A 27216-nucleotide genomic window follows, 5' to 3' on the forward strand; every position below is an offset into this window, starting at 1 on the left:
GGGCATTTTTGTCTCTGGTTATTTTTCAAGACAGTGTCACTTAACTATAAAAAGTAGTAGTGAAAGGGCCCTCAATGCCTTCCAGGCAAAGACCAAGAGGAACACAGGTATAGGTGAACAAGTTGAGTTTATTATTCATTGCTGTGATGGAGAACACACACCATGGGCAGCCACACAGGGTATCTCAGCAAAAAAAAAAAAAAAAAAAAACTTATTAGAATTATTTGGTTTTATGTTAGGTTATTTTGGGACTTGATTCAAGGAAACAAGGCTTTGCTCTGGATTAAGTGCTATTAGAAAGTGGGAGTAATTTTACAACTGTCATGTTATCTATCTTTTATCTATCTCTTCTCTAGAGGTAGGGAAGACCAGAGCAATGCTAAGGATGTAATGGATAAAGAAGCAGCAGTCACTGATAGTAACCAGGATTGAGGGATGTTCGGTTACTTTAGTGGTTTGGATAAATGTTTCCATTTTTGTCTGTATTCAGACAAGATTAGAATTGTCTTTGTTTTTTGTGTTCTGCTGATCCCTCATGACCAACCAAGTGGACTTCTCGGGTGCTGATGTTCTGCAAAATTATTTATGTTCAAACACGAGAACACAGAGGTTTGACTTATGAGTCCAAGACTACTCCTGGACATCTAGGGCTGCTGTTCTTATTGGCAGGACCACCAGACGAAGAATCAGAAGAACTATGTCCCAACTTTCTCATTGTCTAATAACGTGACTTTGGGAAAATCCTTTGATCTTTCTGAACATTTTTTTCTGCGTCTACAAAAGTGTACTATCACCATCTATCTATTCTATTATATCATAGAAAGATTAAAAGGATCAAATTATTCTATTTATAAAAACAACTTTCTAGGTGGGAAATTGTGTGAAATGTAGGGGACTGCTCTAGTGATTATCATCATTGTGATCATAACTCATCACCGTGTTTCTAATGCAATGGTCCCAACACATTGAAAATACTTAATGACAATCGCCTCCCAGTGCCCTTGCCTCATTCACGTAATCAATCATGCCAATTTGGCAGTCATCTTCTCCTGCTAATACATCCCCATGAGCCCTCTGACAAAAGGAAGGACACGGAAAAGGCTCCTGAATGAATGGGAAATTGAAACAGACATGGTAGAGACTTTCCAAATGGCATGGGACCTGGCCATGACCGCCTTTGTGCTGTAGCTGAGAAGAACAAGTGGGAGCAGAGCTAAGGAGTCTGTCAAGGTCACTAGGTCAGCTCCTGGAAGATCTGGGTCTGGAACTAAGCTCTCAGAATTGTTCTGAAGAACAGGGATGTGTATTTGTCTAGAGAGAGAAGAGTGTTGGACTGGAAACAGGAGGAGCCCTAGGGGCGGGGCTTTGGGAGGGTGGGTGGGAAGGGGCAGTGGAAAGCTGGAAACAAGGACCAGAGTGCAATCCTGAAAGAACAGAGATGGACAGTGAGGACTTTGGATTAGGTGACTCGGGGAGGGCTCAGATGTGGCTGACTTCTTGATCACACCAAAACTGTAAGTGAAATCTGTATGACTTATTAATACATGGGGATTGTTAACTCTGCATTTTTTTAGCCGGGAGATTGGGGATCAGGAGGAGGTGAAAAAGCGTTAACAAATGAATGAATGATCTCCGGATAGGCATATGGAGAGTATAGTTTGCCACTCTGGATCTAGTCAATGGCATAAGGGGGGTATGAGTGGGGAACAAAAAATGCTTGGCCTCTGCCTCCATGGACCTGGGCAGTATCATGAGATAAGGCCCCTGAGGTGTTGAGAACACCTGCCTGGGAAAAGCCAGTCTGCTCTGAACTTATGATTGGTTTATAAGACATGTAAGAGAATGTCCTAAAGACAATGAAGCAATCAGAGAACTCAAAACACAATTAAGTTATCTTGCTTTCCAGGGCTCCTCAGAACACAAAAAGGAATCTACCAAGGGCCAGAGCCATTTGCACACATAAAGCTCTGCAGTTGGCAGTTTCAGCCAAAACCCCACAGAGCAACTGCTGGCTCAATGGTGCAGATGGCTTGTCCTTTTGTTGATTTTACCTGGGGCTGCCAAATGTCCTAGACGTGGCTGAAATCTTTAAAAAAAGAAAGAAAGAAAGAAAGAAATATAAATTCTGGAGGGAAATGCCAATGGAGCTGGAGACTGCTGAGGCGGTCCCTCAGTGGACCCACTGTTCCTCTCTGGGATAAAAAAACCGTTACTTATAACCAGCAACTACTCTCCAGCTAAGCCCCCTCAGTGCGTGGTGCTATGTGCAGAGGACTGCCTTAATGCATTTCCTACACCGGACACACCAGCAGGCCCCCACTTATGCCAGGGCCACGAATCTGAGAGCTAGAAGGGGGTCATCCTGCCTAATTCTTCTCTCCCAGCTCCCTGGATCCTGATACCCTTCCCTGCTCTGGTGAGATGCCATGAATGGCTCGCCTACAACCCTTCTCCATGCAGGCCATAGGGCTTCGTCTATGGGCCACTACGGAGAGGACACTAAACAGCCACAGGGTAGGCCAGATGTGCATTTGTGACCTTGTCTGGCAACTTCACTATCACGGAAAGCCCTCTTCCTTGAGAAAAATTGACCCGAGTTGCTAACATTGGGATTTCTACTGGGCCTCTAAGACCTTCCTGAGGTCAGCAGGAGTGTTGATCCTCAGGACTGCCTTCATCAACCTGGCCACTTGGACGAGAGCAGTCGTTTGTTCTGGGGCAGGCAGGACACCAAGGAGAACAAGCTTTAGCAGGCCCTGTCTACCGGAGCTCCTCTGTGCTTTCCACCACATGCATCCATGCAAAAGGAGAAGCCTGAAGGAAAACTGGAGGGGGTGAGCGTGCATGTGTCTATGTACTTAGAATTATATTTTGAACCATGTATTATCCTCTCTAGTGATCATCTTGAAAGGCTCCTGCCAGCTGCTGTTAGAGTGGCTTTTTTCCCATCTCATTTTAATATGAGCTATCTTGGGCCTCACTGTGAGAGCTCTGAGAGGTGTCTCAGCCACCAGGAGGGCCTAACTTGGACGGGGGAGCCAGGAAGAGAGATGACAAGGAAGGACGGAAGAAAAAATAGAAGAGAAAAAGGAGAGACAGAGAGAGGAGAGATGTGGGAGACAGAAGGAGGAGGAAAAGCAGGGAGAGAGAGGAAGAAGAGAGAAGCTCCAAGAGGGAAGGGGAAGAATGGAAAAGAAGAACAGGGAAGGGAGCCAGGAGGAGGGGGTAAGGGATTTGGGGAGAGAAGGGAGAAGGAGAGGTAGGGATGGAGGGGGAGGGGTAGAGACAGCGCAGGAAGAACAGTCATTTGGGCACCGCCAGCTTTACCAAAACACAATCTCTCAAGTGACCCGAATCTCCCATGGCAAATAGATGGCCAATGGTCCCCGGGCTAAGTAACTTTCTTTTGAACTGAGGAATCCGGGAAAGGGAGGTTGGATTTATCTCCCTCCTGGAGGCAATTTTCCCTCACGCTGCTTAAATCACTGCTTACTGAAGCTGTTTATTTAATTATTTAGCACTGTGACTGCAGGCCAGATGCTCTGTAAGCAAGGCGGCCAATCCGGGGGCGCCCGGAACAATTTACGGATTACAGGCTGCGCCGCGAGGGGGTTCCTCCCTCTGCTGGGAGATGGTCCCAGTCACCCGCTGGTCGCTGGTCGTGAGCCTCCGGACATCAGGGGCCGCGTGCTCCTGCAGGGTGCAGATACCCCTTCCCCAGCAAGCCTCGGGGCACAAGGCACCTGTTTCCCCGCGGCGTGTTTATGAGCAGGGGCGCCAGATGTTTTAATCACAGGAACGTTTCAGGGTGTCTGGGCAATGGGCTTCTCCGAATGTCCATCTGTACACTTCTGTCTCAGCCCGGAAGCCCAACAAATGGCATTGCCGCCCACAGTGCTACTGGGACGCACACCTCTTTTCGCGTCCCCTGCGGGCATGCATAATGGCTCCTGCTTACCGGGTTCATAACCTAGGCTGGGGGCACTGATCCTACCACTCCGCGCATTACCGTGACCGTAAGGCCCAGGCCTCTTGTTATGGCCGTGACGTGAATAACCAAACCTCGTTTCAATTGTAGGAATATGCGGCTGAAAACCCTGTGGGTGCAGGTCTGCTCTAATGAAAGTGACCACACACATCATCAATGAAACTACATCTGCATTTTGCAGTTGAGTCAGGTTCAAAGTCAGGACACAGCGTAAACATGGTATGGATTCAAATTACCTTCAAAAATCCCCTTTACACCCCATAAAGTCTGTGTGCAGGGTTTTGTGTATATTATGCTCTCTCTGTTAATCCAACCCAGCCAGCCTGTCCTCCAGCATTCCCGGAGCAGAGAGCTTTCCTGTCGTTGAGCAACCGATGAAACAGCTGGCTTCTATTTAGGAGCCCTGTTACATGAAAAATAGCTTATTGCTCCTCTAAATGAGTATTGTTGGGTTTGCATAAGTTAAATGTGTACATAGGATGAGGCTTTACCCTTTAGCAGAATCATGGCACACATACTACCCTCTCCTCCGCGCTGTAAAACGTGTTAGCGTGCATTTCCTTTATTAGTTCACGTGCTGTTGCATTCAGTCTTAGGCTCTATGTTCTCTGGGTGCTTAGCGAGGGGCAGGCACTGCCAAGTCCTTTAGTTTCTTACCTGTGATGAGCTGAGTTAGCACTTTAGTCTGGTCATTGAGAATGTTCACTGTAACATTTCTGGCTGATTTGAAGTACAGGGCATTACCCTGTAATAAGAAAAGAAGAAAAACAAATGGCAAATAAATGGCAAATTCTGAAACAAAGCACTGTAACCACAACTCTCCAAGGGGCTGAACTGGTCTCTCTGAGTGCTAATTGATGTGTCTTTATTTGGAAATTCCAAATGTCTTCATGATCCCCACATACATGAGAATTGGCATTCATCCAAAATGGATTTCCTCTGAAGAGACCCACAGAGACACACTCAAAATAGATTTCCCTAACACACATACACACACACACACACACACACACACACACAGAGTTGAATCAGAGGCAACCCAGCGGCAAAGAGTCCCTTAGATCTTACTATAGATGTGAGTTATCTTTGGCACATAGAATGATCAGGAATGACTGGTAATCTCCTAATTTCACACTTTCTAGTTTGTAATTTCTCCAGAGGAATGATGGAGGGTTCTTCTAGGAGAGCAGAAAGCGAGTGGAAAATACCTGAGGTCAGCCCCTCAGGTCTCCTCACCTGCTGTGAGAATCCAGGTGCGATCCAAACCAAAAGATTCTCTGGGCTTTCATCCAATGTTTCCTTTGTCAAAGAGAGCACCCTGGTCCATTTGCACACAGTGGCAGACATTTCTGAGAATGACTCAGAACAGGGGCTGGCATACTTTTTCTGCAAAGGGTCTGATAGTAAATATTTTGGGTTTTGTGGGATGTACAGTTTCTGTGGTAACTACTCAACTCCTAACTGCTGTTTGGTGCCAAACCATCACAGATCGTACACAGACAAATGGCTCTGGCTGCATTCCAGCAAAACTTATTTCATGGACAGTGACATTTGAATTTCAAATAATTTTAAATTTAACATAATCTCACTGTATCCTAGAATATTGTTCTTCCTTTTTCCCCCCAAATCATTTAAAAATGTAAAATGTCTTCTTATTTCACTGGCCAAATGAGAATAGGTAAAGGGGCCAGATTTAGCCCACAGACCATAGTTTGTCAACCCCTGACTGAGGTGTTCTCCCTTTTCTGAAGTAAACCAAAGTCATAAACTAAAGAATGAAATGCTGCTAGAGCACGTCAGGATCCAGATAGCTGTTATTAGAAGAAAGGAATGTGGGAGTCATTCTCTTCTTTCTAAACCTTTGTTACCACATGGCATTTATCTGCCCGAAAATTCTATAATACCACTGAGTCCCGAGCTAGCAAAACCATGGTCCTAAGAGCGGTGTGGAAAGTGATGATGAGTAAGACTCCCTTTTATTTTTAAAGTCTTCGGATCTAATGGGATCAGCAAGATGGATACACAAATAATACTAGGCAGAGACCCATCCCAGGTGATTAAGGAGCTGCAAACAAAGTATGTGCAGAACTTTCCTGAAGGGTGAGATTATTCATAGCTTGAGGCTGTGGCATGGGAAGCAAAGGAGAAGTTTGTGAATAGTTCAGATGAACCTTAAAGAGAGTATAGATAAGTTTCACCATGATGAAATGAAAAAAGGAGATCATGGAGGTAGGAAGCTTGTGGGATGAGTGTCTCGTGTCTTTTTCCTTCTAAAGCTGGCAGGGCGTAGGAGGGGATTCGTGAGCTCAGCCTAGCAGCTGCACGTGGCAGAGTGGCTGGCCAGTGGGGACAAGGCGGCCACCAGGATGGCTTTCTATGGTCCCATCTCCCTCACCCAAGCCCCTGTGGAGGACTCCAATGCATCCGAGGTTGACCTAATGAAACAGAAGCCACCATCTCCCTCCCTGACCCTAGGACAACACCTCTGGCCCAAGGTGAACTTCTAAAATGGAAAACCTACACCCATGATCCACCCAGGCCCTGCAGAACCAGATCCCCTCAGGCCAGTGCTGTTGTCCCAGTGTCAGGGAGAGAGACGGTGCCTTCTGTCTCATCAGGGCAACTGCAGATTCACTGGAATCCCCAACAATGGCTTCAAGATAACATTCTGCCTGACGGTAAAATGTTTGCTTTGTTTCCTAATTAGCTAGGAGAAGAAGAAATTTACTATTGTCATAGGCTTCTATATTCTGTCCATCATGTAACAAATATTAGCCTAAAATAGTTTCTTTGGCATAGCACTTGGCAGTCCTTGAAAGTTCTACTTAAAACTTAAAATCGATTCAAGTAATTGTGAGGATTCAGAACCTGGGACCCGGACAGGAGGTTATAGGTTTCTAGAAGTTAATGTACTAATTCTTTTATTCGGCAAGCTGGCGCTGCAGAGGGAAGAGCCACGTGGCATGAGAGAATGGGATATATTCTGTTGCCACTGACCGGTGTGTGAGCAAATCACTTAAGTGCTCTGTGGGTCATTCTGCACACTCTCTACCGTCAACACGGCTAGGATCAGCGAGCTCACAGCTGACACAGCTGGGCACTCACTGAGTGCCGCGTGTGCAACGGAAGCCTGGGAGTCCACCTGCCTAGTTTACAGTCCCCACTCTACCACTTGCCAGTTGGGTGCCCATAGGCAAAGTAATAGTTCTAAGCCTCAGTTTCTTGATATGTACAATGGCACGAATATGACTGAATTATTACAATTTACTTATTACTGAAATTACTAAATTCTTTATGTAATGATTAAAACCCACATGGTCCAGTGTCATGCACACAGTAAATCCTCCAGCAGTTCCCACCCCTCATTTGCCAAAACTGCTTGAGTGGTGGGATGGCGGGGGTGGGGGGAGTGCAGACAGAGGCGGGAGGAGGAGGGGAAGGAGGGAGGGAAAGATGGAGAGAAATAAGGAAAACCTCCCTTTGCATTACCAATCTTCACAACCCATTTGGGCAGCCGTCAGGGGTTTCTTTATTTCCAGCAACTTCCATCTCCGTATTTCAGAGGATCTTCCTCTGTGTGGCTGGCAAACTACTAATTTTCAAATCCCAGTTTCTTCAAATGTTACTTGCTTGCCCTTAATATTATTCAAATAATCCCACGGCAGAAAAAAAATCTCCTAACAGCTTTGCTTAAGGTTTTACAGCAAGAGATATAAGAAAGCCACCCATTCCTTTTTATTAATGTGTCAAAATATTATAATAATTTATCATTAATTGTTCTAATATGCTAAAATCCCGGGAAACAGTCTTTGCTACGTCAGGGTTTAAACAAAAAGCCTCATTCTAGCCTTGGAGGTGTTGCTGCAATCTTCCCAGCAGAGACCCTGATAACAAAAAAATTACCAGGTAAGATGCATGAGGCAGCTTACAGACTCCAAACTGCCTCTCGTGGCAGCCGGTCAGTGTGACTTTTATTTGGCTATCTGTGCTTAGTGACACTAAACCGGGCACGTACCAGCCAAGCAAAGCATCCCTGGGGTCTTGGCAGTATTAGAATGAAGAAGGGAAATGCTCTCCTGTCTGTGTTCCTCCTACTCATGACTGCAGGCTCCCTGGGAGGGGAGGTTAATTTCTGACACAGAGGATTCTGCCCTGGGGCTGGTGAATTTCACTAACTGACCTCAATGCCATCCGAGGATGAGGATAAGGGGCTTGCAGGAAACTGCTGGCAGGTCAGCTCTGCAGGGCAGAAAGGAGTGTGGCAGACCCACAGTGTCTGATGAAGATCAGAACTCTGGACCAGGTCAAGTCAGTCTGAGGCCAGTCAGCCCTCGATTCTTCTGGACACAGGGTGAGCCCCACTGGGAGATGGGGAAGGGAGGCCAGCACCACCATTCTTCCCACACTGGGAGAGGAGGACAGTCCACCCACATCGGTACTCTCCCCTAAATAACTAGAGCGCGCAGCAGAATCCCTGTCACATCTGTCTCTCTAAAGCAGAACACGCAGAACAAAATCAGACCTTTTCTGGATGACTCAAGACCACTGACATGGACATTATTTGTTCTACAATGCCCTCGAGGGGCTATCGAGGCACGTGGCTACTTGAACACGAAATGGCTCCATCAGGCTGACATTTTAAAATCAGTGTGACTTATTAAAAAAAAAAGTATCATTTATTCTTGTATCAAAACAAGTATTAAATATCGAGTATTGTAACGCTTCCAGTCAAAGAGCAATGGCTCATAGCTCTTATTACCGCAAGAACGTTCAATTTGCCAGAATGTTCCTCCACAGGTTTCTCCTCCTGGGGCCCCAAATATGCTTCCACACTATCTCTTGATTCATCAACTTTAGTTATTCACTGAACTTCTGCAATGGTATGGACTCTTCCATACAACTTAGGTAAAATCAATATTCAGAATCTACATTACTATGATTATGCATATACTGTCCACAGCTTTAACTGTATATCCCTCCCTTTCTTGTACATTTATTTTTTTCTTTTCCTGGAGCCCATAAATGCTTTATTTTTAAAAAATGCTTTATTTTCTAAATGTTCTTTTTTTCTTCCTACTGTCTAATCCTTTTTCTTTAGTTTCTAATTTTGGGGTCATACTTTAAGTTCCAATTATTCTGTTAATTTTTTTTTAAGCTTGACTATCATACTCTTAGTTTTTACGAGCATTTTCTTATTCTCTGACCCTTCCTTTTTATGCCATCCCTTCCTTGTTTGATGGATGTGCTCTTCTGTCTTCCATGAGAATAAAAAAGCTGATTGGAAGTGCTATGTTTCTAGATGGGTGAACTTTCCAGAGGGCACAGTAGTGGGGGTTTGGCTAATTCACTGGAGAGTGTCCAGATGTCAGTAGCAGTGGGCAGTCAGTACCTGTGGGCTAATCTCATCAAAAAAGAAATCTGTAACTCCTGCCAGGAAAGTGGTGGGTGTAACTTTTGATATAAGAGAGCTGAGTGTCAGAGGGGAAGGCGGCTGGGCATTACCTGCTCAGGGACAGACTTTCAGTTAAACGCATTTACATACCTTATCCCTGACCCCATCTGTACCTAATATCCAGAGGCCAGAGGTCCTCTGGCCAAACTTTCTTTCTCTTTTCTTTCCCTTTAAAAATTTTATGTATTTATTTGAGAGAGCGAGCAAGAGCGAGCATGAGCAGAGGGGAGAGGCGAAGGGAGAGGGAGGAGCAGGCTCCCTCCTGAGCAGGGAGCCCAATGTAGGACTTGATCCCAGGACTCTGGGATCATGACCTGGGCTGAAGGCAGATGCGTAACCAACTGAGTCACTCAAGTGCCCTGGTCAAATTTTCTAGAGAACCATCTTCTAATCTTCTGTGAGGTTGGGAAAAGGTACTTACTATCTAACCAGGTCCACTGTGGGTGGGAGCTGGGGATAGATGGAGAGCCTGAGTGAGTGCAGATTTTTGACCAATCCAGGTCACTGTTGACTTCTGTGGGACCCAGACACTGCACTTAAAATGCCTCATGGGTAAGTGGCCCTGTCCCACTCACTTCCTGGTGTGGCTTTCAATCCTGCAGCCATGTCTAGCTCTCAGCTACCTTTCTCCATCATTCTCCCTCAACCGTTTTCTCTCCCTTTCTCTGTGACCATGTATGTTTACTCTTTTCACTTCTGTTCTCCATTCACCGTTTTTTTCAGTGGGATTTTTGAATCTTTTTTTTTTTTTTTTTCTTGAGAGAGAGAGAGAACATACAAACCAGGGGAGGAGGAAGGGGGAGCAAGGGAGAGGGAGAGAGAGCATCTTAAGCTTCATTCCCAGTGCAGATCTCAGCTTGGGGCTGGATCTCATGGCTCTTGAGGTCATGACCTGAGCTGAAATCAAAAGTCAGATGCTTAACCGACTGAGCCACCCAGGTACCCCATCAAAAGGGTTTTGGATGAAGCAGAGACCCATTACCATTTCTCACTGCTGTCAATGTGTTCACCTCTAGGGCCCCCTCATACTACTGCCTTCTTAAGAAGAAAGCAGGTTAAAATTGTGTGTAAATCAAGAATAGGGAGGCTCTTGCCCAGGACCCAATAGCTTTCTTAAGCATTTTATACATACTTCCTGACTATCTAGAACACAGACACTGTCTTGGGCCCTGGAGAATGGGAAAGATTTGACCTTTATCTTGGACAATCTCCTTGCCTGGGGGGAGACTGAATTGATGCTATATAATCATGAAAACAACGTGATATCCCTTCCATGGACATCTATCTTTTCCTGGGATGAAAGGCGGCGATTTGAATATTTGCCTTTGATGGCAGCTCCATCACCCCAGTCCGTTCTGAAGGGATATGGCTCCTAGAAGTCACTTCTTTTGATAATCACACATGGTAGTAGATTTTGCTTGCTCTCTTAGGAGCTAACAGTCTGATCTGGGAATTTAGAGAAATGGAGGAAACCACAACACAGCACATACAGAAACACCTTCCACAGTCATGGGAGGCTTTCAGCTCTCAGTGTGAAGTTCAGAGAAGGAAGGGACCGGTGTGGCTAGAGTTCTCAGAGGCCTTCCAGAGTGCGGTTCACTAGCTTCCGCCCATTCAGGGTAGTTTAAAAGAGCACAGATTCCATCTGGCATTAACTTCGCTAACAAGGGAGGCTGGCCCTTGCGCAGCCAGGGTTCAGGGTGTGAGCTTTGGGGTCAGACAGATTTTGGCGGGAATCGCAGCTCTACTTTGTTACTAACTGTGTGGCTTTGGGTAAGTCACTTCTTTTCTTTGAGCCCCAGTTTCTATACTTATGAAATGAACTCAAAGGCTACTTAATAGTGTTGATAGGAGGATTGAGAAAGACAACATGTGTCAAGTGCTTGGCATAGTGGCTACCAAAATATTTCATCAACCATAAGAAAAAACAAGTCCATGAAACAAGATGGGATAGGGAGGGAGACAAACCATAAGTGACTCTTAATCTCACGAAACAAACTGTGGGTTGCTCGGGGGAGGGGGGTTGGGAGAAGGGGGGTAGGGTTATGGACACTGGGGAGGGTATGTGCTTTTGGGTAAATTGGAAGGGGAGGTGAACCATGAGAGACTATGGACTCTCAAAAACAATCTGAGGGGTTTGAAGTGGCGGGGGGGTGGGAGGTTGGGGTACCAGGCGGTGGGTATTATAGAGGGCACAGCTTGCATGGAGCACTGGGTGTGGTGAAAAAATAATGAATACTGTTTTTCTGAAAATAAATAAATTGGGAAAAAAAAAAGAAAAAACAAAACCAACATGATGAGGGCCCCTTAAAAAATGCTGATCCTAGAACTGAGACAAGAAATATACAAGATGAGTCAGGAGCATCTTGAGTCTAGAAAGAAAGGAAGTGCTCAAAGAGCAAATAAGAAACCAAACAGAAAAATACCTCATCATTAAGGGAGGAGGTGAAAAGGACACAGTAGACAACTCCAAGAGTGTGTAATGGCCAAAGCTGGAATAATTTCAACAAAATACAGAATGCAGTATTGAATTATAACCCAAAGCATTAAATAAATATCTATTAGCCCAGACTGATATAAGTGATTGATAAACAAACAGGAGAGAATAAACAGATCTTTCATTACAAAAATTCCAGCCAATTTTCATAGGTAACTCCTTACTCCTTAAAGGTGGGTTGCACCTAGTGACTTCCTTTCAAGGAGTATAGAAGGTAACTTCCCAGTGGGGAAATCTGACAAACACTGCATCAGCCAACTAGTCCAGGTCAAAGTCAGCAGTGATAAGCTACGTTGAGAGCACGAGCCTCTGATTTACGTGAAGAAAATGTTCTAGGGGTACCTGGGTGGCTCAGTGGGTTAAAGCCTCTGCTTTCAGCTCAGATCATGATCCCAGGGTCCTGGGATCAAGTCCCACATTGGGCTCTCTGCTCAGCAGGGAGCCTGCTTCCCTCTCTCTCTCTGCCTGCCTCTCTTCCTACTTGTGATCTCTCTCTGTCAAATAAATAAATAAAAAATCTTAAAAAAAAAAGAAAAGAAAATGTTTTACCTCTGTGATCTTTATCTTCAAAACCCATAACACTCATCTAATAATGAGGAAAACATCAGACAAGTCTCAGTTGAAAGTAATTTTGCAAAATATATGACGACCAGTACTCTTCAAAACTGGTAAGGTCATCAAAACCAAGGAAAGTCTGAGAAACTATCACAGCTAAGAAGAGCCTTATCAAGAAACATAAACACTGAATGTGATGTGGCATTCTGGACGAGCTCCTTGGGCATAAGAAGGACATTAGTTAAAACTAAGGAAATCTGAATAAAGAATGGACTATAGTTAGTAACAATGTGTCAATTCTGGTTCATTAATTTTGACAAAAATACCAAATTAATGAGATATTAGTAATAAGGGAGACTATGAGAAATATAGGAATACTGCACTATCTTTACAACTTTTCTGCATATATACAACTATTTTTAAAAGCTTAGGTTTTTTTGAAAGGTATATTCAAGCTGCCAAATTCTAACATCCAGAACTTTGGGAAGAGACTTCAGGAAGGCAGCCATCTCTGAGCAGGCAGCAAGCTTACTCCATTACGGACATGTGATTTCACTTCGGGATTGATAACATTAATGGGAAATTCTCCCTTATAACCATTTACATGGATTTTATCTTTAGGAATACTAAATAAACAATGGTGTATAGGTCTCTCATAGACAATCCTCCTTCCAGGGCTCTCTGTACACTATCATTCTTCCCTGGAGCTTATAGAAAACACTGTCATCAGAAGTCCCCACCTCTTTTCAGCAGGTTTGACAACATACTGGCTCTAGCTCTTAATATGACCAGAAAAAAAAAAATGACACTTACTTAGATTTGTATTCAAAGCCATCTCCCAAGGGAAGTTCGTAAGTTTACCTCTAGCAAGCTTCCAATGTCCCTATTCTCACTATTAATCTGAACAGGATGCTTTAGTTGACTCTGATTTGACCCTTTTAAGAGCAGGACAAGTATTTAAAAACAACAACAGAGTCTGGTTATTTTTTATGTTATTTAAGAATATCTCTCCAGAGGAGTCAAGATGGCAGAGAAGTAGCAGGCTGAGACTACATCAGGTAGCAGGAGATCAGATAGATAGCTTATTTAAAGATTGAAAACACCTACAAATCCAATGGGAGAACGAAGAGAAGAAGAACAACAATTCTAGAAACAGAAAATCACCACTTTCTGAAAGGTAGGACTGGCGGAGAAGTGAATCCAAAGCGACTGGAAGATAGACCGCTGGGGGAGGGGCTGGCTCCCGGCAAGCAGCAGAGCAATAGGGCAATAAATCAGGACTTTTAAAAGTCTGTTCTGCTGAGGGACATCGCTCCAGAGGCTAAACCGGGATGAAGCCCAAGTTGGGTCAGCGTGGCCTCAGGTTCCGCAGGGTCACAGAAGGATCGGGGGTGTCTGAGTGTCGCAGAGCTTGCAGGTATTAGAATGGGGAAGCCGGCTACAGAGACAGAGCCGAGGAGTGAGCTCTCAGCTTGGGGTTACCTTGAACGGGTCGCAGGCTTGATGAGCTCAGAGCGCAGCCTGAGGCCAGGGAGACAGGAGTGATTGGGCACTATTTTCTGAGGGCACACTGAGGAGTGGGGCCCCGAGCCCTCGGTTCCTCCAGGCCGGAGACTGGGAGGCCGCCATTTTCATTCCCGTCGTCCAGAACTCAACGGAAAGCATTCAGGGAACAAAAGCTCCTAAAAGCAAACCCGAGCTGATTACTCAGCCTGGCCCCTAGTAAGGGTGGTGCAATTCTGCCTGGGGCAAAGACACTTGAGAATCACTACAAGAGGCCCCTCCCCCAGAAGATCAACAAGAAATCCAGCCAGAACCAAGTTCACCTAAAAGGAGTGCATGTTCAATACCAAGGAGAGCAGCGGAATTCCAGAGGAGAAAGCAAAGCACGGAACTCATGGCTTTCTCCCCATGGCTCTTTAATCTTGCAGTTAATTTTTTTTCTTCTACTGCTAAATTTTTTTTAACTTTTACCCTTTTCTTTTTTAACTACTTTATCTAATATATATATATGTATTTTCTTTTTTATATTTTTTCTTTATTCATTTTCTTTTTTAAATTGTTTCTTTTTTTTTGAACCTCTTTTCATCCCCTTTCTCACCCCCATGATTTGGAATCTCTTCTGATTTGGTTAAAGCGTATTTTCCTGGGGTATTTGCCACCCTTTACCACTGCAAGTATTTTACGTGCACCTTCATATATTCTTACCTGGACAAAATGACAAGGCCGAAAAATTCACCACAAAAAAAAAGAACAAGAGGCAGTACCGAAGGCTAGGGACCTAATCAATACAGACATTGGTAATATGTCAGATCTAGAGTTCAGAATGACGATTCTCAAGGATCTAGCCAGGCTCGAAAAAGGCATGGAAGATATTAGAGAAACCATCCTGTGAGATATAAAAGCCCTTTCTGGAGAAATAAAAGAACTAAAATCTAACCAAGTTGAAATCAAAAAAGCTCTTAATGAGATGCCATCAAAAACGGAGGCTCTCACTGCTAGGATAAATGAGGCAGAAGAAAGAATTAGCGATATAGAAAACCAAATGACAGAGAATAAAGAAGTTGAGCAAAAGAGGGACAAACAGCTACAGGACAATGAAGGGAGAATTCGTGAGATAAGTGACACCACAAGACGAAACAACATTAGAGTAATTGGGATTCCAGAAGAAGAAGAAAGAGAGAGGAGAGCAGAAGGTATATTGGAGAGAATTATTGGAGAGAATTTCCCTAATATGGCAAAGGGAACAAGCATCAAAATCCAGGAGGTGCAGAGAACCCCCCTCAAAATCAACATGAATAGGTCCATACCCCATCACCTAATAATAAAATTTACAAGTCTTAGTGACAAAGAGAAAATCCTGAAAGCAGCCTGGGAAACATACAATGGTAAAAATATAGATTGGTAACAGACTTATCCACAGAGACCTGGCAGGCCAGAAAAAGCTGACATGATATATTCAGAGCACTAAACGAGAAAAACATGCAGCCAAGAATACTATATCCAGCTAGGCTATCATTGAAAATAGAAGGAGAGATAAAAAGCTTCTTCCAGGACAAACAAAAACTAAAATAATTTACAAACACCAAACCAACTCTACAGGAAATATTGAAAGGGGTTGTCTAAGCAAAGAGAGAGCCTAAAAGTAGTAGATCAGAAAGGAACAGATACAATATACAGTAACAGTCACCTTACAGGCAATACAATGGCACTAAATTCATATCTCTCAATAGTTACCCTGAATGTTAATGGGCTAAATGCCCCAATCAAAAGACACAGGGTATCAGAATGGATAAAAAAACAAAATCCATCTATATGTTGCCTACAAGAAACTCATTTCAGACCCGAAGACACCTCCAGATTTAAAGTTAGGGGGTAGAAAACAATTTACCATGCTAATGGACATCAGAAGAAAGCAGGGGTGGCAATCCTTATATCAGATCAATTAGATTTTAAGCCAAAGACTATAATAAGAGATGATGAAGGACACTATATCATACTCAAAGGATCTGTCCAACAAGAAGATCTAACAACTTTAAATATCTATGCCCGTAACGTGGGAGCAGCCAACTACATAAACCAATTAATAACAAAATCAAAGAAACACATCGACAATAATATAATAATAGTAGGGGACTTTAACACTCCCCTCACTGAAATGGACAAATCATCCAAGCAAAAGATCAACAAGGAAATAAAGGCCTTAAATGACACACTGGACCAGGTGGACATCACAGATATATTCAGAACATTTCATCCCAAAGCAACAGAATACACATTCTTCTCTAGTGCACATGGAACATTCTCCACAATAGATCACATCCTGGGTCACAAATCAGGTCTCAACCAGTATCAAAATATTGGGATCATTCCCTGCATATTTTCAGACCACAATGCTCTGAAGCTAGAATTCAATTGCAAGAGGAAATTTGGAAAGAACCCAAATACATGGAGACTAAAGAGCATCCTTTTAAAGAATGAATGGGTCAACCAGGAAATTAAAGAAGAATTGAAAAAAATTCATGGAAACAAATGATAATGAAAACACAACAGTTCAAAATCTGTGGGACACAGCAAAGGCAGTCCTGAGAGGAAAATATATAGCGGTACAAGCCTTTCTCAAGAAATAAGGAAGGTCTCAACTACACAACCTAACCCTACACCTAAGGGAGCTGGAGAAAGAACAAGAAAGAAACCCTAAGCCCAGCAGGAGAAGAGAAATCATAAAGATCAGAGCAGAAATCAATGAAATAGAAACCAAAAAAACAATAGAACAAATCAACGAAACTAGGAGCTGGTTCTTTGAAAGAATTAATAAGATTGATAAACCCGTGGCCAGATTTATCAAAAAGAAAAGAGAAAGGACCCAAATAAATAAAATCATGAACGAAAGAGGAGAGATCACAACTAACACCAAAGAAATACAAACAATTATAAGAACATACTATGAGCAACTCTATGCAAACAAATTTGACAATCTGGAAGAAATAGATGCATTCCTAGAGACATATAAACTACCACAACTGAACCAGGAAGTAATAGAAAACTTAAACAGATCCATAACCAGTAAGGAGATTGAAACAGTCATCAAAAATCTCCAAACAAACAAAAGCCCAGGGACAGATGGCTTCCCAGGGGAATTCTACCAAACATTTAAAGAAGAACTAATTCCTATTCTCCTGAAACTGTTCCAAAAAATAGAAATGGAAGGAAAATTCCAAACTCATTTTATGAGGCCAACATCACCTTGATCCCAAAACCAGACAAGGATCCCATCAAAAAAGAGAACTAAAGACCAATATCCTTGATGAACACAGATGCAAAAATTCTCACCAAAATACTAGCCAATAGGATTCGACAGTACATTAAAAGGATTATTCACCACGACCAAGTGGGATTTATTCCAGGGCTGCAAGGTTGGTTCAACATCCGTAAATCAATCAATGTGATACAACACATTAATAAAAGAAAGAACAAGAACCATATGATACTCTCAATAGATGCGGAAAAAAGCATTTGACAAAGTACAGCATCCCTTCCTGATCAAAACCCTTCAAAGTGTAGGGATAGAGGGCACATACCTCAATATTATCAAAGCCATCTATGAAACACCCACTGCAAATATCATTCTCAATGGAGAAAAACTGAAAGCTTTTCCGCTAAGGTCAGGAACACGTCAGGGATGTCCATTATCACCACTGCTATTCAACATAGTACTAGAAGCCCTAGCCTCAGCAATAAGACAACAAAAGGAAATTAAAGGCATCCAAATTGGCAAAGAAGAAGTCAAATGATCACTCTTCGCAGATGATATGATACTATATGTGGAAAACCCAAAAGACTCCACTCCAAAACTGCTAGAACTTGTACAGGAATTCAGTAAAGTGTCAGGATGAGAAATTAAGGAGTCAATCCCATTTATAATTGCACCCAAAACTATAAGATACCTAGGAATAAACCTACCAAAGAGGCTAAGAATCTATACTCAGAAAACTATAAAGTACTCATGAAAGAAATTGAGGAAGACACAAAGAAATGGACAAATGTTCCATGCTCATGGATTGGAACAAAAAATATTGTGAAAATGTCTATGCTACCTAAAGCAATCTGCACATTTATGCAATTCTTATCAAAATACCATCCATTTTTTTTCAAAGAAATGGAACAAATAATCCTAAAATTTATATGGAACCAGAAAAGACCTCGAATAACCCAAGGAATATTGAAAAAGAAAGCCAAAGTTGGTGGCATCACAATTCCAGACTTCAAGCTCTATTACAAAGCTGTCATCATCAAGACAGCATGGTACTGGCACAAAAACAGACACATAGATCAATGGAACAGAATAGAGAGCCCAGAAATAGACCCTCAACTCTATGGTCAACCAATGGAAAAAAGACAGCCTCTTCAATAAATGGTGTTGGGAAAATTGGACAGCCACATGCAGAAAAATGAAATTGGACCATTTCCTTACACCACACATGAAAATAGACTCAAAATGGATGAAGGACCTCAATGTGAAAAAGGAATCCATCAAAATCCTTGAGGAGAACACAGGCAGCAACCTCTTTGACCTCAGCCACAGCAACATCTTCCTAGGACATCGCCAAAGGCAAGGGAAGCAAGGGCAAAAATGAACTTTTGGGATTTCATCAAGATCAAAAGCTTTTGCACAGCAAAGGAAACAGTTAACAAAACCAAAAGACACCTGACAGAATGGGAGAAGATATTTGCAAACGACATATGAGATAAAGGGCTAGTGTCCAAAATCTATAAAGAACTTAGCAAACTCAACACCCAAAGAACAATTAATCCAACCAAGAAATGGACAGAAGACACGAACAGACATTTCTGCAAAGAAGAAATCCAGATGGCCAATAGACACATGAAAAAATGCTCCACATCACTCGGCATCAGGGAAATACAAATCAAAACCACAATGAGATATCACCTCACACCAGTCAGAATGGCTAAAATCAACAAGTCAGGAAATGACAGATGCTGGCGAGGATGTGGAGAAAGGGGAACCCTCCTACACTGCTGGTGGGAATGCAAGCTGGTGCAACCACTCTGGAAAACAGCACGAAGATTCCTCACAATGCTGAAAATAGAACTACCCTATGACCCAGCAATTGCACTGCTGGGTATTTACCCTAAAGATACAAACGTAATGATCCGAAGGGGCACATGCACCCGAATGTTTATAGCAGCAATGTCTACAATAGCCAAACTATGGGAAGAACCTAGATGTCCATCAACAGATGAATGGATAAAGAAGATTTGGTATATATACACAATGGAATACTAGGCAGCCATCAAAATAAATGAAATCTTGCCATTTGTGACGACATGGATGGAACTAGAGGGTATCATGCTTAGCGAAATAAGTCAATCAGAGAAAGACAAGTATCATATGATCTCCCTGATATGAGGAAGTGGAGATGCAACATGGGGGGTGAAGGGCGTAGGAAAAGAATAAATGAAACAAGATTTGATTGGGAGGGAGACAAACCATAAGTGACTCTTAATCTCACAAAACAAACTGAGGGTTGCTGGGGGAGGGGTTATGGATATTGGGGAGGGTATGTGCTATGGTAAGTGCTATGAATTGTGTAAACGTGGCAATTCACAGACCTGTACCCCTGGGGATAAAAATATATTATATGTTTATAAAAAATTAAAAAAATTTTTAAAAAGAGAGAAAAAAAAAGAATATCTCTCCATAATGACAATTGGATAGATTTCTATTGTTTTGAAGAGTTTTCTAGTCTTGGATAATGAAGGTATACTCTGAAGCACTCACTCCAGTGAAACTGGGAACTGGTCCAGCTTTGGCACTGTCTCATTCCTGTTCAGTCACTCTCTGCCTTGTGCCCAAATTTGGGTACATTTTGGGCCCTCTCAATATTTAACTAAGTTGAGCTGCTCTGCTCGGTGATTCCTTTGAGGTGTCATGTTAGCATGTCAACGTTGGAAGGGGACTGCCAGATTTTCTAGGGCCTGGCACATTCCTGGAACCCACTAGGTTTTCAATAAATATTTGCTGAATAACTGAATGCTTAGATCGAGTTAAGAGTCAACAGAGAGTGAGAGTCGTCAACAAAAGAAGTCATTCAATGAAGGCTGACACCAACTGTCAAAGAGAGTTTTCAAGAGGCGAGTCATTAAGCATGGCTGATGGTGATAGCCCAAATACAGAAAACCGAGCACGGTGGGAGGAAAGCAGTATGGAGACACAATCAAGGAATATCTACGTACCCTCTAATGCCATACAAGGAACTGTAGGTGATACAAATGAGAGTTGAGATGTTGGGTTTCCAGATGACAGAGAAAAGCAGGGGCCCAAGTAATTACCCCAAATTCTGGCTGACATAAAGGTTAAGATAAGGTATGCTAGAACCTTCTCTATGCTTGTATCATCCAGGTGGCATGCAATATGGAATATGTCCTCTGTCAACTGTCCCTCCTCAACTCATTCTATTAACATTCTGAAGGTCTCTTCTAGGCACAGAGCACTGTGCCGAGTACTGAGCAGGTGACCTGTGCTCCCCTGTAGCTTACACACCACCTACTAGGGGAGAGGGACACGAACTTCCATAAATGATTATCTACTTGCAACTGCAAGGAGTACAATGAGCACAAAGTAGAAGGCGAAAGGAGGGTGCAGTCAGGAGAGACCTTTCTAAGGGAAAGGGTTCCCAGGGATGGGTATGATTCGGTGAATCAAGACAAGAAAGAAAATTTTAGGCAGAGTGACAGACAAGTATACCAGCTCCAAGGCAGGAAGGAGGCTGGTATATAAAAGGGACAGAGAGAAAGGCCAATGTGGTTGGAGACTGATGAACAAGGGAGGGAAGGAAACAGGTCCCCCTGTTCTGCTATCAGCTGTGTTCCCTCTGCCCACGCTGTCCTCTGATTAAATTAATTTTGTTGCAAGAAAATTGTTTCTTCTTCTTCTTCTTTTTTTTTTTCACCTTTAAAATTTTCTTTATTTATAATATCTAACAGAAACTGTTCCAATACTTCATCTGGTACATGTGTACTTGGTAATATTTTTGTTACTCTGATTTTGGAAAGTTGGTGTTTTGTTTTTGTCCCAATCAACTTTCTTCTAGAAAATTTCAGAGAAGTTTCCTGTGAAAGTAAAGCTGCTTATACCTTTTTTTTTCCTTTCCTCTTTGGCTTCTCCTTTTTATTGTTGTTAAGGTTTTTTGGGTTTCGTTGTTGTTGTTGTTATTGTTGTTGGGGTTTTTCTTGGGGGGTGGTGGTGGTGGGTCATTGTTTGCCAAGGTTTCAAGTTTATAGTGAGAGGTGAGGCAACGTTGATCTTGGCAGAATAGCACAAAGCCAGTAGAGTCATTAAGTGATGCAAGCTTTTAGTTTTTTGTTTTTTTTTTTTCTTTTTGTTAAAGCTCTCTTTTAATTGTTTCTTCTTAAGGAGAGTTTCTTAGGGTTGTATAAAGAAATGCTTTCATGCCTCACTTTATTCTTTATATATTCTTCGGACAAACACTTAACTTTTAATTCTCTCACTGTGTCTTTATTGTCCCTGGAATCCACTTCCGTATATCATTTAGGTGGGTATCCACAGGAAAGTCTTGTCCCTCAGCACTATCTCCCAAGAGAATGTTGTTTTTTCTCCGGATACATGGTGCCAACTTCATCATATATCAATTCCCAAATATACCTGAGTCGATCTTTGAGCCTCCTGCTCTGTTCTTCTATCTGCCAGTTCTTACACCAATATGTACCGGGTTTCTTCCTGTGGTTTGTGATATGCCTGAAGAGCTGATAGATCTGTCTACCCTCTTTCCTCTTATAGGCCATTTAAATGGTATTTGCTGTACTTGGAAAGACAACACTAGCACTCAAGTAATAGTCCAGAAGCATTATGAGATCAGAGACAGACTATGCAGGTGGCAGTTATCAATGTCCAGGACACTCTCCTGTATTTTGTCTTGGGTGACAATTCATCTTCACAGTATATTAAAAAAAAAAAATACTACCTTCAGTAACTGCCTGAACCTTCCTTCTGACATTTCCCTGTGTTTTGTAGAAAACTCATCCAGAGTATGTGAGTAGCCACTCTTAAAAATAAAAATCTGCCCCCCAAAAAGGTTTTTTGGGCAAAAAAGCCTAGGAAATTGAACACAATGTCCCCTCCTTCTAGCTGCATGGCGAATGGTCAGCTCTGAGAAGTCCTACATCAACATAATTTGGTTAGCTTTGTGTACCAACAATTCTGAGCTTTACTTAATCATAGATTTTTTTTTTTTCTTAAACCACATGTGAACAGAAAACACTGCAGGACCTATTCTGGGAAATGCTACTTTAGTGAGTGCTTTATTTATTTTTTTTTTAAGATTTTTCTTTATCAGAGAAAGAGGGAGAGGGGATAAGAAGGAGAGGGAGGGAGGGAGGGAGAGAGAGGAGCTGAGGGAGAAGCAGACTCCCCACAGGGCTGGATCCCAGGTCCTTGAGAACATGACCCAAGCCGAAATCAAGAGTCGGTTGCTTAACCAAATGAGCCACCCAGGCACCCCTTGACTGCTTTAAACACATATGCTATGACTTAGATAACTCTGGCTTTTTCTCTTTAAAACCATTAAAGGGATTGGCAGAGAATGGGACACATGATGGGCTCTCAGTAAGACCTGCCGGACCGGCTAACGTCTCTAATGCTAGCGAGCAGGGGTTATCACCATTTTATAGATGAGAAGACCGAGGATAAGCGTGGGGGCCAGGTGCGGCCTAGGCCCACCTGCTGGTGAGTTGCAGAGAGAGAATGGACTCAGGACTCCAGACCTGAGCACTTCTCTCCTATGCTACTGCCCTAGAATGCATAGTCTGAGCTGTAAGGGACCTAAGTCGTGATAGAAGGAAGACTTCAGTGCTGGTTGGCAGAGTTAAGGAAATCTTCACAGAGGGAGATGCAGGACACAGAAAGAGACCGTCGTGCAAGGAGGCAGCTCAGGCTTTCCCCAATGAGGGCAAGCTGATTCTACCATGACAGCATCAAAACTGAACAGCAACCTGAGCAAGAAAGGCTTTCCTAGGGGCGCCTGGGTGGCTCAGTGGGTTAGAGCCTCTGCCTTCAGCTCAGGTCATGATCTCAGGGTCCAGGGATCGAGCCCCGCATGGTGCTCTCTGCTCAGCAGGGAGCCTGCTTCCCTCTCTCTCTCTGCCTGCCTCTCTGCCTATTTGTGATCTTTGTCTGCCAAATAAATAAATAAAATCTTTAAAAAAAAAAAAAGAAAGAAAGGCTTTTCTATATTACATTATACAAAGGGACAGAGACAAAACATTGTTCCATGTTGCTCTTTGCCACAGAAACTCTACAGGCCGCACTTGTCTGGCTTTGGGCCATGAGTGCAAACAGGGCGCTCCCACCCGTGGTGAACTTGCAGTGGCCCAAGAGCACCCCGAGGTCAGGGAGCACAAGTCCGGGCTTTGTGGCCGGCCCCCGCACATTCCTCAGCCCCGTCCGTGCGTGCTTCCCTCCCTCCATCAGTAGCGCCTTTCGCGTCGGATCTTGACCTTTCACAGAGTGGTGCGTGGCATTCCAGGGAGTCACAAAGCATCTCTCAGGAGGAGTCCGAGTGAAGATGACGATGACGTGAGCCTTTCAGAGGAAAACCAGTGCAAGCGGAGGCTGAGACTGCTAACCCGGGGAGAGAGACACACAGTCGAGGCACAGCACTGGCTTATGCTGTGGGAGCGCTGCGGTGTGATTTGTTTGAGATACGTGCTCAGCCTGATGTGGACTGATTGGGTGGAGGCTGCACCTCTTAAAAAATCTGAGGGACACAGCCCAAGCTTCTAACCTTGGGGTGACAGGAGTCTTTCTTTGTGGTGTGTCCTCATGGTTCTGTCAGGCTTTGGAGGCACAAGGCCCCCAGCTGAGATCCCAGTTTTGAGCTAGTATCCATAGACCACACAGCCTCAACCTCCCAACTGGAAAATGGGAATAAGAATTTGCAAAATGGGGGGGGGGCACCTCGGTGGCTCAGTCAGTTAACTGTCTGCCTTCGGCTCAGGTCATGAACCCAGGATCCTGGGATCAATCCCTACATCAGGCTCCCTGGGAGCCTGCTTCTCCCTCTCCCTGTGCCTGCTATTCCTCCTGCTCATGCTCTCTTTCTCTCTCTGTGTGTCAAATAAATAAATAAAATCTTTAAAAAGAAAAAAAGGAAGAAATTACGTAAAAAAGAATGTGCAAAATAGGGATTACAGTACTGCCTCCCTCACAGAGCTGAAGAGATGAACTATAATAGCACCTATAATTTGGCAGCCACATGTGTATTTTTAAACATCTATTTTTTGAAAGGGTGTTAGATCATTGATGTCCATGACTGATAAGCTCTGTCAGCCCTGAGAAAATGGCAGAGCTATTAGGATGTGGAATGTTTCTGCTGCGCCCATGGCAGTGAGAAGCCTGATTTGGGGCAGGTGAGCCGGGCATGGAGTTTAAGCTCTCCCACGTGCTGGTGGCGTGAAGCAGGTGGGCAACTTCACCTGGGTCTCTGTCTCCTCATGTGAAGTGCAGGGAGGAGAGAGCCCACCTCAGGTTGCTGTGGGTAGTAAGAGAATATGTGTAAGATGTGCAGCATTTGTTACGGGAACATGCAGGAACGGGAACCGATGACAGTAGAGAACCGAGGAGGGTCCTGCATAGCATTTTGTGTCTAGGCAGGGTCGACGGCTGTGTGGTGGGACTAAGGAGGTATCGAAAGGCATCATGACTACACAAAAGCTGTCTAAAGACCCAACAGGAGACATGTTGGGAAGTCTTTCTCACCAGCTACCATGGAGAGCCCAGCTTGTGGAAAATGGAGAGAATGGAGACAAGCTAGGTACCTGTTGATTTAAAGTGAGGACAGAAAACACTAATTCCATGCAGAGTCCTAGACCAAGTTCGCCTGCATGGGGAATTCATGCAGTGTAGGCAGACAATAAAAGGAAGAGTTCAAACAAAATATTTCATACGTGAGGCAGAGTGTCTATACTTTGTATCGACGTTAATTATCAGAGTCACATAAGGGTGAAGCAGCAATAATCCCCGGGTCACACAGAATCTGACCTAGGACCCAGGCTCATAATTCAAATGTAGTCCTGGGACCTTCACGCCATGACCGCCAAGTTCTCACAGCTCTTAAGAAGGGGCAGAAAAATGTGATTTCAATTTTTTTGTTCAAAAAAAAAGATGTGAGCATGTATTACTTTCATAACCATAAAAAAATCATGAATATACAATATGCTCATAATAATGAATATTATGAATATAAAACATAAAAATAAATTAATAAAAGAACATGACATTATTAAATAAAAAAGTATTGAAAAATATAGGCAATATGTGAGTTTCTAAATTATTTTTGTGTGCTTTTAATTTCCTTCTTGGCAGGTTAGACATTTCTAATTTCTTGGTCAAAGGGAGAGAAGAGAAGTGATTTTGTCGTTGTCACTAATCTTCTAAAAAGAAAGCTCAGTTCTTGTAGAAAAATCAAATTCATTCTCTACTGCCTTCATTGAACTAAGTAATGTCTGCATTATATTCATCTGATCGCAAAGAGGAGATGTTAGAGTTGGAAACCAGCTGAAGTAAGCTTTGATTAAACTGGCGTAAGTGTGTACTGGCTCAAAAATACATTTCCTTCTCCATTTTGCAGAAAAGTAATAGTATCATGTAGTTAGGTACGTTGGGTGCTTAACTCAGTTGTCCACTGGAAAAACATGGCTAGAATTGACACGAGGTTCTAATCAGAATGAAAATGTTGGGTCATGCACTTGTGCTCCATTACTGTAGAACGATGTCAATGTAAGAACAGCCGCAGTAATGACAGCAGCACATGGAAAACCAGTCAATCATAGTTGGATTAAAAAATCAGATAACTATTCACCACCACTAGGATGGCAACCATCACCGTCATCATCACCATCACCATCATCATCATCCCAAAATAATAAGTGTTGGCAAGGAGGTGGAGAACTGGCACCACCAGACATTGCTGGTGGGAATGTAAAATCGTGCAGCCTCTAGAGAAAGAGAGTTTTCCAGTTCCTCTATAAGTTAGACATACAATTACCGAATGACTGGGCAAGTCCACTCCTAGGTATATACCCAAAAGAAATGAAAATAGGTGTTCAAACAAAAACTTATCCACCAATATTCATAGTAGCACTGTTCATGATAAGCAAAGGGTAAAAACAACCCAAATGCCCATCGAAAGATGAATGAATCAACAACATGTGGGCTATCCATACAGTGAACTATCATTCTGATCTACAAAGGAAGGAAGTGTGGATATACGCTACAACTGAATGAGCCTCGGAAACATGATGCTAACTGAAAGAAGCCAGACTCCAAAGGTCCCATGTTACATGATTCCATTTATACTAATGTCCAGAATAGGTAAATCCATAGAGACAGAAATTAGATGAGTGGTTTTCAGGGGCCAGGGAGAGAGAGTACTGGGGAGTGACTCTACGGGATGCAGGGTTTCTGTTTAGGGTGAAAAGGAAGTTGTGGACGACTGATCGTTGTATGACTTCAGACAGTGCGGATGGTTGTATGACATCATGAATGCACTTCATGCTGCTAAAATGTACACTCCTTGTCAAAGATTTTGTTTTTAAGCAATCTCTACACCCAATGTGGGACTTGAGCTTTCAACCCCGAGATCAAGAGTTGCATGCTCTTCCAACAGAGCCAGCCAGGCATCCCTGAATTATGGGCTTTAAATGGACTAACGTGTAAGTTTTACGTTGCATTATGTGTATTTTACCACAATAACATGGATAATCATCTTCATGGGCCAGAAACAGAGACACTAAATGGAAAACAGGCTATAGCGACAGGCCTGCAGGCTCAGAGCGCTCGACGCACGCCGGGGTGATTGTCTGCTTAGCTCAAGAAAGTCAAAGGACCCTCAAGAGTTTTCTATGAAATAAGAGAGCATAGCCAAACTCCTGCTGGGAGGTCTGTGTTTGGGGCAGGGAAGAAGAACCACAGAAGAGGAATATGTGCAAGGAAGATTGGTGGGTAGTAAAGTGAACTGATGTCTGTATCATACTTAAGAGGGAAAATGTAATTACCTAATAAGTATAATGTTAAAAAAGAAAGTGGTCAAAAAAAATTTAAGTGTTCATTGAATTAATTGCAACATAACCTGTGGTCCTGAGATCAGAAGAGGGAGAGAAGTAGGAAAATAAAAATCGGGGCAC

General features: G+C 43.1%; 1 protein-coding gene across 4 annotated transcripts in view; it reads right to left on the bottom strand.

The window, feature by feature from the left end:
* SGCD (sarcoglycan delta) overlaps window positions 1-27216 on the bottom strand; it is a 1012166-nt gene that overhangs the window by 183682 nt on the left and 801268 nt on the right. For all 4 annotated transcript variants that reach the window (XM_044230712.1, XM_044230705.1, XM_044230687.1 and 1 more), the window contains one exon: window positions 4646-4733. In XM_044230712.1, the coding sequence (XP_044086647.1) occupies window positions 4646-4733 (88 nt within the window). The remainder of the gene's footprint in view (window positions 1-4645; window positions 4734-27216) is intronic.

This window comes from Neovison vison, chromosome 1 (assembly GCF_020171115.1).
Source record: "Neovison vison isolate M4711 chromosome 1, ASM_NN_V1, whole genome shotgun sequence".
NCBI lineage: Eukaryota > Metazoa > Chordata > Mammalia > Carnivora > Mustelidae > Neogale > Neogale vison.